General features: G+C 45.6%; 1 protein-coding gene across 1 annotated transcript in view; it reads right to left on the bottom strand.

Moving 5' to 3' along the window:
* Positions 1 to 13323, bottom strand: part of LOC120019280 (lethal(3)malignant brain tumor-like protein 3) — a 39186-nt gene that overhangs the window by 14033 nt on the left and 11830 nt on the right. The window contains exons 14-18 of the mRNA XM_038962590.1: positions 11911 to 12025; positions 11034 to 11136; positions 9288 to 9443; positions 8838 to 8963; positions 4556 to 4644 (exon numbers count right to left, since the gene is read on the bottom strand). Coding sequence (XP_038818518.1) covers positions 4556 to 4644; positions 8838 to 8963; positions 9288 to 9443; positions 11034 to 11136; positions 11911 to 12025 — 589 coding nt within the window. The remainder of the gene's footprint in view (positions 1 to 4555; positions 4645 to 8837; positions 8964 to 9287; positions 9444 to 11033; positions 11137 to 11910; positions 12026 to 13323) is intronic.

The following is a 13323-nucleotide window of genomic DNA, read 5'->3' as shown; positions in this document are numbered from 1 at the left end:
GAGACGCCGTGGAGAACGTTCTGCTGCCTGCAACATCCTCCAGCATGACCGGTTTGGCGGTGGGTCAGTCATGGTGTGGGGTGGCATTTCTTTGGGGGGCCGCACAGCCCTCCATGTGCTCGCCAGAGGTAGCCTGACTGCCATTAGGTACCGAGATGAGATCCTCAGACCCCTTGTGAGACCATATGCTGGTGCGGTTGGCCCTGGGTTCCTCCTAATGCAAGACAATGCTAGACCTCATGTGGCTGGAGTGTGTCAGCAGTTCCTGCAAGAGGAAGGCATTGATGCTATGGACTGGCCCGCCCGTTCCCCAGACCTGAATCCAATTGAGCACATCTGGGACATCATGTCTCGCTCCATCCACCAACGCCACATTGCACCACAGACGGTCCAGGAGTTGGCGGATGCTTTAGTCCAGGTCTGGGAGGAGATCCCTCAGGAGACCATCCGCCACCTCATCAGGAGCATGCCCAGGCGTTGTAGGGAGGTCATACAGGCACGTGGAGGCCACACACACTACTGAGCCTAATTTTGACTTGTTTTAAGGACATTACATCAAAGTTGGATCAGCCTGTAGTGTGGTTTTCCACTTTAATTTTGAGTGTGACTCCAAATCCAGACCTCCATGGGTTGATAAATTTGATTTCCATTGATAATTTTTGTGTGATTTTGTTGTCAGCACATTCAACTATGTAAAGAAAAAAGTATTTAATAAGAATATTTCATTCATTCAGATCTAGGATGTGTTATTTTAGTGTTCCCTTTATTTTTTTGAGCAGTGTATATACACATACACTACCGTTCAAAAGTTTGGGGTCACTTAGAAATGTCCTTGTTTTTGAAAGAAAAGCTAATTTTTGTTCATTAAAATAACATCAAATTGATCAGAAATACAGTGTAGACATTGTTAATGTTGTAAATGACTAATGTAGCTGGAAACGGCAGATTTTTTAAATGGAATATCTACATAGGCCCATTATCAGCAACCATTACTCCTGTGTTCCAATGGCACGTTGTGTTAGCTAATCCAAGTTTATAATTTTAAAAGGCTAATTGATCATTAGAAAACCCTTTTGCAATTATGTTAGCACAGCTGAAAACTGTCGTCCTGATTAAAGAAGCAATAAAACTGGCCTTCTTCACGAGACTAGTTGAGTATCTGGAGCATCAGCATTTGTGGGTTCGATTACAGGCTCAAAATGGCCAGAAACAAAACAACAAAGAACTTTCTTCTTAAACTCGTCAGTCTATTCTTGTTCTGAGAAATTAAGGCTATTCCATGTGAGAAACTGAAGATCTCGTACAACGCTGTGTACTACTCCCTTCAGAGAATAGCGCAAACTGTCTCTAACCAGAATAGAAAGAGGAGTGGGAGGCCCCTGTGCACAACTGAGCAAGAGGACAAGTACATCAGTGTCTAGTTTGAGAAACAGACGCCTCTATCACGTCCGTCGTTAGAATGAGACCAAGGCGCAGCGTGGTATGCGTACATTCTCTTTTAATTAATGAACACTGAACAAACCAACAAATATAACAAACGAAACGTGAAGCTATACAAAATAGTGCTGACAGGCAACTACACATAGTCAAGATCCCACAAACACAAATGAGGAAATGGCTACCTAAATATGATCCTCAATCAGAGACAACGATAAACAGCTGCCTCTGATTGGGAACCATATCAGGCCACCATAGAAATACAAAAACACCTAGATGACCCACCCAAGTCACTATCACGCCCCAACCAACACAGAGAAAAAACAGCTTACTATGGTCAGGGCGTGACAGTACCCCCCCCCAAAGGTGCGGACTCCGACCGCAAAACCTGACTCAATAGGGGAGGGTCCGGGTGGGCATCTATGATGGATGACGCAGGGCGTCGGGGGCGGCTCTGCTCGTACCCACTCCGCTCGCAGATACGTCTTTCTCCATGGCGGCTCTGGTGCGGGGATCATCGCCGGAAGCTCCGGACCGTGGGTCGTCGCCGGAGGCACCGAACCGTGGATCGTCACCGGAGGCTCCGGACTGAGAACCCCTGCTGAAGGCTCTGGACTGCAGATCGCCGCTGGAGGCTCTGGACCGCCGACCGTCACTGGAGGCTTCGTCGCTGGAGGCACCGGACAGTGGATCATCGCTGGAGGCTCTGAACTGGGAACCACCACCGGAAGCTCCGGACTACAGATCGTCGCCGGAGGCTCTGGACTGCAGCTCGTCGCCGGAAGCTCCGGACTGCGGACCGTCGCCGGAGGCTCCGGCCCGTTGCCGGAGGTTCCGGGCTGGGGACCGTCGCCGGAGGTTCCGGACTGGGGAGCGTTGCCGGAGGCCCCGGACTGGGGAGCGTCGCAGGAGGCCCCGGACCGTGGGTCGTCGCCAGAGGCACCGAACCGTGGATCGTCACCGGAGGCTCCGGACTGAGAACCCCTGCTGAAGGCTCTGGACTGCAGATCGCCGCTGGAGGCTCTGGACCGCCGACCGTCAGTGGAGGCTTCGTTGCTGGAGGCACCGAACCGTGGATCATCGCTGGAGGAACTGAACTGGGAACTACCCCTGGAGGCTCCGGACTACAGATCGTCGCCGGAGGCTCTGGACTGCAGCTCGTCGCCGGAAGCTCCGGACTGCGGACCATCGCCAGAGGCTCCGGGCTGCGGACCGTCGCCGGAGGCTGCGGACCGTCGCCGAAGACTCCGGGCTGGGGACCGTCGCCGAAGACCCTGGGCTGGGGACCGTCGCCTGAGGCTGCAGGCTGGGGACCGTCGCCAGAGGCTCCGGGCGACTGCCAGTTGAGGACTTGTGAGGCGTCTGTTTGGGTAGGCACAAAACTACCTTCATACTTCATTTGTTTTGGGGCACTTGTGGCGGTCGTAGAGCAAAATGGAGAATGTCGTGTTCCTTGAGAGTCTCCCCTTTCCATAGAGTGGTCATAATAGTTTGTATGTCAAACGTTTGGACGCTACAGACATTTACGTGAGAAGACTGATTTTCGGGATGTCTCATGATTGGACAAACACCGCTCTAGCTCTGCTACCTTTCATCGCAGATGGGGAAGTGCGGCACTGGCGGATGCAGTGGATTGTTATGTAATTTAGATTGACGCATCGACTCTAGGGGGTTAAACCCACATTCTAATCGTAAACCCCTTTAATTCGGATCCAAAATCCCTCATGACCATATTATAATTCTACTGCGTCGATGAAGCAACTGCCTACTTCATTTCATCTATTTCATCTTCACTCCAGTGCATTTTTGCAAAGCTCCAGAACGTGATCAGACTCACTCACCATCACATTTAACTTTAACAATACTGTGATCCATGTTAATATGAATGCATTTTTTAAAATTCTCTAAACCCTCACGTAAGGGCCTAAAACCAAAATCGTCCATTAAGTTTGACTACAATAAAATCTATTTTATAAGTTGTTTATTTGTACATGTTTATCTGCTCCATGTGGCACCACTGAATATGCTAGGCATCAGAATGAAAAGAACAACTGAAGACATTAACAGAATAAGGAGCATTTGTTGCTGTATAGGATGCATAGGTCTCGGAATAATTACATGAAAGGGACCCATATAAAGTGACACAGAGAGAGATGGAGCTTTGAAAACTCCTTACAGAAGGTGATCAAAGCCAAAGTGCCTTTACTGTCCAAGGCAGATATACAGACTAATTAACCCAGCATCATCCTAAACGGAGCTAGAGACCGAGTCATTCCATGTCACCCAGAAACATCTATTTCCTTATGTAATTAAGTATATCTTCCATGGCTGTACATAAAGTACATGCTGTTTAAGGTTACTACACACGGTGGCAGACCCCGCAACTGTCAGAAAGGTCAGTGCCGTTTGATGTCTGTTTCAGGAAAACATCTTCTGTCTGTCTCTGTATTCAAAGAATATTTCCCTCCAGTTTGCTGCTTGCTGCTGGTTCACTCTCATTACTGGCAGTTACCTTCTATCCCTTCAGAGGTGTGAGAACTCACAAAGGACCAGAGCAGAGCCTTGGATGTTCTGACACTGGAACATCACACAAAGAACCCTGGATCCACAGTACTGTACTGTAGAAGGAGTGAGTCATCCCTATTGTCTTTAGGTTAGGGTTAAACTACACTGCAAAGACAGTTTTGGTACTCAGTGCTGTTCGGTTTCATTGGGAGAGGATGAGAATATTGGAATTCTCAACAAATGAACTATAACCAAAAGGAGCTAGGCTCAAATGACAACAAACAAGAAATTCAAATCATTTCAGCGCGTGCCAAAGACATGAACATCCACATAATAACACTGTGTGAAACTTTTGTTTTGAGAGCGTGCGCCTAGCTCTGGCAAGACGCAGAGTGAGGGGAGGAGACATCCCAAGAGGTGAACACATTCAGCATAGTAAAAGACAGAGGGAGAGCTGGATCTACATTACTGATTCATACTGTGAAGGAAGGCACTGGGTAATGAGTGGGAGGCCATAGATCAGACTGTACTAGGGAGAGACACCGTGCAGTGACGCTCTTAAAATATTTGAACGATAGGAAGAAAAGAATGTTGTTCAGAGACAGTACAGTACCTTTGGTTTCCATTATGCATGACACCTCACTCTCCATCTCCTCCTCCACCGGCTCCTCGACCTTCCTCTGTTTGCATGGCCGCCCAACCCTGGGAGAGAGAAGGGAGTCAATAGAGACACACAGATAGGGCAGTACTGCAGGGACTGAGCTCACACAATTTGGAACAAACGTTTCATGACATATTGAGTCACTACTTCATTGATTATCACTGTGCATTCCAAGATGTTCCAATACTAGCCGTCACTACTCCTGGGATGAAAATGTCATTGCTTGTAATCACTTTTTAATCCTAAAAACTGTTCCGTCATACTCAACCAACACGCTGCTCTGGTTGAGTCTTGATAAATCCTAAATAACAGGGTGATGACTTGAGTTTCTCTCTAAATTAAACTTAGCTAAGGCATTCTGTCGCCTCTCTTCTCCATGTGTGCAGAAATAGTTAGGTGCATTGGACTGAAAGAAGGTCCCAACTCCTGAATAAAAGAAAGATAAAACTTAGCCCCAGTCCCTGGACAACCAATTAATCTACGCAAATAAGGTTTAACATTTAAAGAACCTATACAAATCAAGCTGCCCACATATTCCATCAGTTATCGGAAATACCAACACATCTCTGAGGACATGCATGTGGAGTAGAAATGTCTAGTAAAATGGGATTGAGTGCATATTAGAAATACCTGCTCGTAATGACATTTAATAGTTTGATAAACATTTTTTAAAGAGAAACTGTCACGACTTCCGGCGAAGTTGGCTCCCCTGCCTGTTCGGGCGGTGCTCGGCGGTCGTCGTCACCGTCCTACTAGCCGCCACCGATCCCTTTTTCGTTTGTCTGTTTGTTTTGTCTGATTAGTTGCACCTGTGGTTTTGTTTTCGTAAATGAGCTTCCCTATATTCAGGAGTTTGACCCGCCCTTGTTTTGTGCGGGATTGTCTTTTGGTTACATGCGTGTGTTTTGGGTTTTGCAAGTGTTTCTCTGCGCCCTGTATGTTCGGGCTTATCATTTTTTGTGAAGTAGTAAAAAGGAATATTTTTCCCAAGTGGCTCTCTCTCTGCGTCTGATTCTTTCACCCACCTAGTCCCGCGTGACAGAAACAGCATTATGTCATATATGACTAATTGAAATCTGATGAAAACAGTGCATGATGGTTTTGGTAGTGTATGCCTAAGGAGGGACTTCTACTAGTACACCTTATATAAACACAATGAACGGAAGGTAATTGTAGGGCAGGCATTAACCTCATCTTCAGCCTCGAGAGAGAGCCGGCTGGTGAACAAGATTAGGCAGGCATGAGTCAGATGACAGTTTGACAAAGCTCAGGGAAGCTGCTGTGGAGAGGCTTGGTAATTACAGCAATCTTCAATTATACTACTCTGACTGTGGCTCTCTCTGTGTGGTAATAAATGTGGTCCAGAAAATAAAAAATGTCAAAATATCACCTTAATTGCGTGTCGGTCACTTGAAGGAGAATGTATACAAGGTTACTAAAAGGGCACACCCCACGCCAAATTCGGACAAAGGCCATCAGCATTCACAAAACATAAGAAATTCACAATCTAGTCATAACCGGTCTGGTGAAAAGCACATCAGGTTAGGGTTGTCGCTGTGACCGTATTACCGCCACACCGGGTCCGGGAATGCGGCGGACACAAAATGCATAAATATTAAAAAATTACCCGTTCTGAGAGGACTTAAAGGACAACCAGTCCAACCCGAGTGATGGAAGCAGCAGAAAAGCCAATTGTTTTGCTACTTTATTAAACCAAGAGAAAGAGAAAAGGGGAAAAGGGAGAAAGAGAGAGAGCGAGAGAGAGAGGGACAGTTGTTGGCTATTAGGGAGCGGAGGCTGTGCAGTGTGTGTGAATGTGTGAGTAAGATACAGGAGGCTCGGAGTACCAGAGCAGCAACGGAGGGAGAGACGGCAACCACTTATCTCGCGCTAGACTAACTTCTAGTTACAGTTGAAGTCGGAAGTTTACATACACTTAGGTTGGAGTCATTAAAACTCGTTTTTCAACCGCTCCACAAATTTCTTGTTAACAAACTATAGTTTTGGAAAGTCAGTTAGGACTTCTACTTTGTGCATGACAAGTAATTTTTCCAACAATTGTTTCGTTTACAGACAGATTATTTCACTTGTAATTCACTGTATCACAATTCCAGTGGGTCAGAAGTTTACATACACTAAGTTGACTGTGCCTTTAAACAGCTTGGAAAATCAAAAGAAATCAGCCAAGACCTCAGGAAAAAAATTGGAGACCTCCACAAGTCTGGTTCATCCTTGGGAGCATTTTCCAAACGCCTGAAGGCACCACGTTCATCTGTACAAACAATAGTACGCAAGTATAAACACAATGGGACCACACAGACGTCATGTCGCTCAGGAAGGAGACGCATTCTGTCTCCAAGAGATGAACGTACTTTGGTGCAAAAGTGCAAATCAATCCAAGAACAACAGCAAAGGACCTCGTGAAGATGCTGGAGGAAACAGGTACAAAAGTATCTATATCCACAGTAAAACGAGTCCCATATTGACGTAACCTGAAAGGCCGCTCAGCAAGGAAGAAGCCACTGCTCCAAAACCGCCATAAAAAGGCCAGACTACGGTTTGCAACTGCACATGGGGACAAAGATTGTACTTTTTGGAGAAAAGTCCTCTGGTCTGATGAAACAAAAATTTTACTATTTGGCCTTTTTATGTTTGGAGGAAAAAGGTGGAAGCTTGCAAGCCGAAGAACACCATCCCAACTGTGAAGCACGGGGGTGGCAGCATCATGTTGTGGGGGGGCTTTGCTGCAGGAGGGACTGGTACACTTCACAAAATAGATGGCATCATGAGAGAGGAAAATTATGTGGATATATTGAAGCAACATCTCAAGACATCAGTCAGCAAGTTAAAGCTTGGTCGCAAATGGGTCTTCCAAATAGACAATGACCCCAAGCATACTTCCAAAGTTGTGGCAAAATGGCTCAAGGACAACAAAGTCAAGGTATTGGAGTGGCCATCACAAAGCCCTGACCTCAATCCTCTAGGAAATTTGCGGGCAGAACTGAAAAAGCGTGTGCGAGCAAGGAGGCCTACAAAACTGACTCAGTTACACCAGCTCTGTCAGGAGGAATGGGCCAAAATTCACCCAATTTATTGCGGCAAGGTTATGGAAGGCTTACCCTAAACATTTGACCCAAGTTAAACACTTTAAAGGCAATGCTACAAACTACTAATTGAGTATATGTAAACTTCTGACCCACTGGGAATGTGATGAAAGAAATAAAAGCTGAAATAAATCATTCTCTCTACTATTATTCTGACATTTCACATTCTTAAAATAAAGTGGTAATCCTAATTGACCTAAAACAGGGATTTTTTACTAGGATTAAATGTCAGGAATTGTGAAAAACTGAGTTTAAATGTATTTGGCTAAGGTGTATGTAAACTTCCGACTTCAATTGTATATATCGTCTCATCCGATTGCATAGTACCTGTCTTGACTATGTCAAACTGAGAGAAGCTAGCTAATTAGGCTAATTGAGGCTAGCCATAACGTTACTGTGCTTCTTACCATCCTACAGTTAGCTGCACATAACCACAACTCCACTCAGATTATAGCCTAAATAGCAGCCTACCTGTTGGCTTTTGGTTGTTGTAGCTTTTCTTTCTCATTTCACTTTTAATTCTGTCATTTTAATTCCATCTTTCATTGATTAGATATCCCCTGACTTGCTTGCCACATAAGCAGAGCAGCAATGCAATTGTCTCTCTCGCTCTCCTCTGCGGGAAGTGCAAGGATCAGAGCGCAAGTCTTTATTTAGCGACTTTTTCCAAATCATCAATATAGAGTCGCATCATGCAGCCCATATGTTTTGATTTCTAAGACATTCCCAGGTTTATAGGCCTATCACAACTAAATAAATACTGTCTCTTATCGTGATGGCATAGGCTATACGAAATGTTTTGTTTTTAATTTATTTTAAATGTAGATGTTCCAAAGGCGAGCATCAGCAGCTTGTATGAGTGGAAGCCCAGAGATGCTAAATGTGTTTATGTTAATTTACAAGTCAATAACCGTGAGACCGCCAGTCATTTGCATGACAATTACCGGCGGACAAAATGTAGTGACTGCCACAGCCCTACATCAGGTCCTCACAATCCTATCAGTCTAACACTGGACCAGCCGGCAGTAACGACACAGTCACACACCACTCAACCATCCGATTGAATGCGGGTTCTGTCAGCCATTCCGGATAGTGCAGGGCTTTTCACGTGTACTGTAAGGGCCACTCACCTCCTTTTTGGCTCTGTGCCGGCAGATTTCTTGATTGACCGCTCCATGGCACTCGCCACCCCGATGCCAGCCTTCTCGCCCCTGCCAGGCTTGTCCAGGTGATTTGGGTTGGCGCTTAAGTGCTTGCTAAGAAATTAGCAGAGAGAGAAATGTTTCTTAAGTACAATAATAAGAGAGCCATGTTTGGAACGGTTAAGCATGTGAGTCACTTCAGACAGAAATAGATGAGGGCTGTTCGCACTTTTTTGGGGTGTTAAAATGCTCGAAGGAATTTGGAAATGAAGTTGAACTGCAAAATTCGAAGCTACGCATTGATAGTCTCAGCCAAACTCTACATTCTAATACGCCTACACTGGAATCATATATTTTCCCCCCTACAATATCGGTCTCAGACTGTCTTGAGAATAAATTGTAGTTAAAGCAGTGTTTTGGTTACTGATTGGTCCTTACTCTGCAGTGAGAGCTGGAGGTGGGTTGATATCTGGGTTGGGTTCTGCCCGTCGGGGTCGCCCCAGTCCTCCTGACCCTGGCATCTCACCACTTAGACGGTCTGGCAGCACTGAGTCCTTGTTGATGTTGATGTCAGAGTATGGACATCCCACCGCACTGCAAATCAGAGCATATACATTATTACAAATGACTGATTTAAGGAAAAAAGACTTGGTGTAATAACTTCATAATAGGCCTTAATTACAACTTAATAAAGTGTTAATCACAAGACAAGATATTAATTCACACATCAGTGATCTTGGGGACAGAATCAAAAGCTAATATAAGCAAAGCAGCAGAGAGATATGTATATATATCTTTTAAGGCAGCTCGCTCACACTGAGTGTGTGTCACAAACGCTCTTTCCTGTCTAATCGGGCAAACATTGATGTTGGCATAAAACAGTTTACACAGTTCCTAGTACTACTCAATAGTCACTACAGCCAACCTAAAGAGTTCTGAGTTTCTGGGGTTGAAGTGATTCATTCCAGGGTGATGAATCTCAATTTGGAAACATTGAACGTGCTCTAACTCAAGCTACAGACAGTAGCAGTCTGCAGACTGAGACTACTTCATTCACAACGCCTTGTCATCGTCCACCTGTGTAATGTGCTATTTCTCATTACCTTAGGGGGAAACATACTTTACCTCAACTAAAAAGGAAACGGGATGGGTCTATATAAACAACATATTTGCATTGAAATGGTTGAGTAAGCCTCGCTGTCACACCACGACCACTCTGACTGACGAGAGGAGAGAGAAAGAGAGATTGCGTTTCTCCCTTCCTCTCACTCTCCGCTAATCCCTCTCTCCTTTTCCCTAGCCGCTGTCACACATTTTTTTTGCATAATGAGGGCTCTTTCACATGATTTCTGTCCGTAGCTATCTGTCGCTCTACCGGTTTAATATTCCAGGTGTGCCAACAAACACTGATAAAGCACCTCTCATTCCATAGATACATTTTAATACACTACATTCTGTAATCAGACTCCAAGTTAATCAGCTTACATTACAGATACTGAACCAACGGACTGTGTCCCTATTAAAAATTGTCTCTACCGCAGTGTGCACGACCTCCGGTCACTCCATAATAAAGCACCGCAACGTCGGGAGAAAGAAAGAGAGTCATTATGCCTTTTCTGCAAATATGTTTCTGCTCACATTAGTAGATCTACAGCTAGAGGGGTACATGTTGTAAGAAAGCCCGGTGAGGCAGAGGTGGGAGTATGGAGAGTGGAGACGCGGTTTCTCAGGAGAAAAGGGAAAGAATTGTGATGAATACTGATGGGAGAGAGTGACACTCATGTGCTTGCAGCGCTGTGCTTCTAGCTCCACGCAGCCAATTATACAGCCTATATACAGCCTCACCCCAGGGGCATTCAGGTATGTGTGGATCATCTACAATACCTACCTATATTGTTGACCTCCAGACCTACCACAGCTGCTGTAGGCTAACATTCACTTTCAGTAGGAATACATTGGGTGTCTCTTGCATTATGAGTCTCTATGCTACAGTAATACAGTAATAAACGTAACTGGTAACTGGTGGATCAATGAGCCTGAAGCCCAGTTTGACCGGCAACAAGTGACCATTCACCGGCATGTAGCGATATGAAGCCTGTTGGGGTTATAAGTGGACATTTCTATTGGATGGTAGTTTTGATGGCCTGGCCAGCCAGACAGAGTGATTGCTGTGAGTGTGGGTACCTGTGGTGGCCAGAATAGCGGGCTCCTTTGATGTGGCCCACACCTTTACACCCTGGGGTGGGACATCCGCCCTGCTCAGATGACTCAAACAGCTCCTGTGGACCTGGGGATAAGGAGAGGAGAGGGGGGTGAGATATTACATCCAGATCTACCTAGTGATACCCTATTCACTACATGACCTCAGGCGAACCATCCTAAAATAATGTTCACAGAATCTAGCCGATTAATGTAATGCGAATGTGCTGTGTCCATATTAGGACAGCCTCAGTCACAAGGAGTTGGTGTCAACCTCTCAAGGAGCTGGTACTATTGACAGTCAGTACAGGTAGAGAGAAAGCAGATATGTCCCTGGATGTGTCCATATGACACGAGTGAGCTGCCATGTGGAGCAGTAGCTCTCTCTCTGAGAACCCAGCTCTCTACTCTGAAACATGACGGCAGCATCAGCTGCACTCTAATCACAACTCCTCAATCCATGTTTCCATGGACACCACTACACAGGGAGAAATTAGTAGTAAGTGGAAAGGGAGGCAGAGGGAAGTTCATTGTTCAGCTCCCAGCATCCTCAGGGTAAAATGCAGGACATTGACCACAGAGAGAGCCAGGACTCATGATAATAATTTGCTTTTTTTCCCACCAACAAGGCTTCTTCCCACCACTCCTTCAATATAATGACGGCAGATCAGATTAAATCGACGCAGAGACGGAACCGTCTTTTCAGGGAAAAGCATATTAAGCTATTTGCGATTGAACGGGATAAGAAATAGCAGCGTCCATTGAGGCCTGGCTCTAAGTGTGTCTGCTAGGAACCGTAGGCCTGGAACTGAGGCAGGGAGCTGGACATGAATAGATTAGGATGAGTCATAAAGCCACTCACTGATTGGGGGCTGGAGGGGGTGGCCTGTCTTAGCACACCAGCCCGCAGGGTGGATGTCTGGACTGTCTGTGTCCACCCAGTAGTCATACTCATCTGTCCAGCCATCAAAATGGATCTAGAGGAACACACACCAAGGACAAACAGTTACAGTAGAGTCCGACCATATACGGTAAATATAGAAATGTGGGGAAAAGAGATTTAATCAAAACCATGGTCGAATGATAAAGACATATCTTGGAGATTAGAAGCTGAACTACTGATTGCGTCAATCTAGCTGACAAGCACTGTCTCGGACTGAAGCCCTTGGCACTGCCCTTCCAGCTGGAGGAGGCTAGCCCGGCTATCTGTGGGAGGCCGACACACAGCATAGTTGGTAACTATCGCTCATCCTCTGTTCTTATCCACACTCCTGACAATGATAGTGTGCTTCACAGTATGGGGCAAACAAGAGGAGACAGGAGCACACCAGGGTGTCGTGGGAAGGCAGACCCTCCTAGTACACAGCCAGCTTCCCTGCCTTGCTAAAAACTATTGTTATTAGTTCAGTTGAAGACAACATGAAATATGAAGCATGCGCTGGCACAAAGGGACTGAAGATGGGGAAACAGCATGAGAATGTATGTGATGCTTGAAGGACAATGAGAGCATGAAATGCATGTAGTGTTGGTTCGTGTATGAGTGGTGAGAGTGATGGTGGTGGGGGAATGGATGGAGCTGCAGAAAACAGTCTTGGAATGAGTGAGAGAAGATAAGAGTTCAGAGATAGGAGGTCAAGATCAACATCGAAAGCCTTTGTATATAAAGTGACAAGTGACAGTGACAGTAGAGAAACCAAAGCTAAGCTGAAGGAGTACGAGTTTAGAAACCCGGAGGGACTATATAGACTGGAGCTATGCTATCTAGGGCTATTTTTGCTCCATGAGATGACGGAACAGTATAGGCATAAGTAGGGCAGAGGGGGAGGCCCTGACATACACCCCAGGCAGACAGCTGTCCATCGACTCCCAACACTGACCTACTGTTCACTTCAGAGTTCAAAGAGCATTGAGCTCATAGCTCTCCTGAAAATGGTCTAAAGGAGAGAGTCAAGGAGATGTTAATTTGATGTACTGGAAACTGGAATAAGGGGCAATGGGGAGGTCTTGAATCATTTGTATATGTATTCCCAGTAAATCAGCACATATCTCCCACAGGACACCTTCATACAGAGTTCATCTCCCAATTTCCTACGTAGAGCTGGAGTTTCATTCTTTTTTGTTCTTTGAAATGTTTCGGAGAAATCTGTAGTGAACCAGAACTCAGAGATTATACTCATAATAATTCTGTAATCTAGGATTATACTAGTTCAGATCTAGGGTCTAATAGTTACACACTTCACAGTGCAGATGAGTGACGTATTGGCTAATCCTCCTG

The sequence above is a fragment of the Salvelinus namaycush genome, chromosome 24, assembly GCF_016432855.1.
Source record: "Salvelinus namaycush isolate Seneca chromosome 24, SaNama_1.0, whole genome shotgun sequence".
NCBI classification, from domain to species: domain Eukaryota; kingdom Metazoa; phylum Chordata; class Actinopteri; order Salmoniformes; family Salmonidae; genus Salvelinus; species Salvelinus namaycush.
Note: the sequence above shows the minus strand (reverse complement) of the source record. Positions and strands in the feature narration are given on the sequence as shown.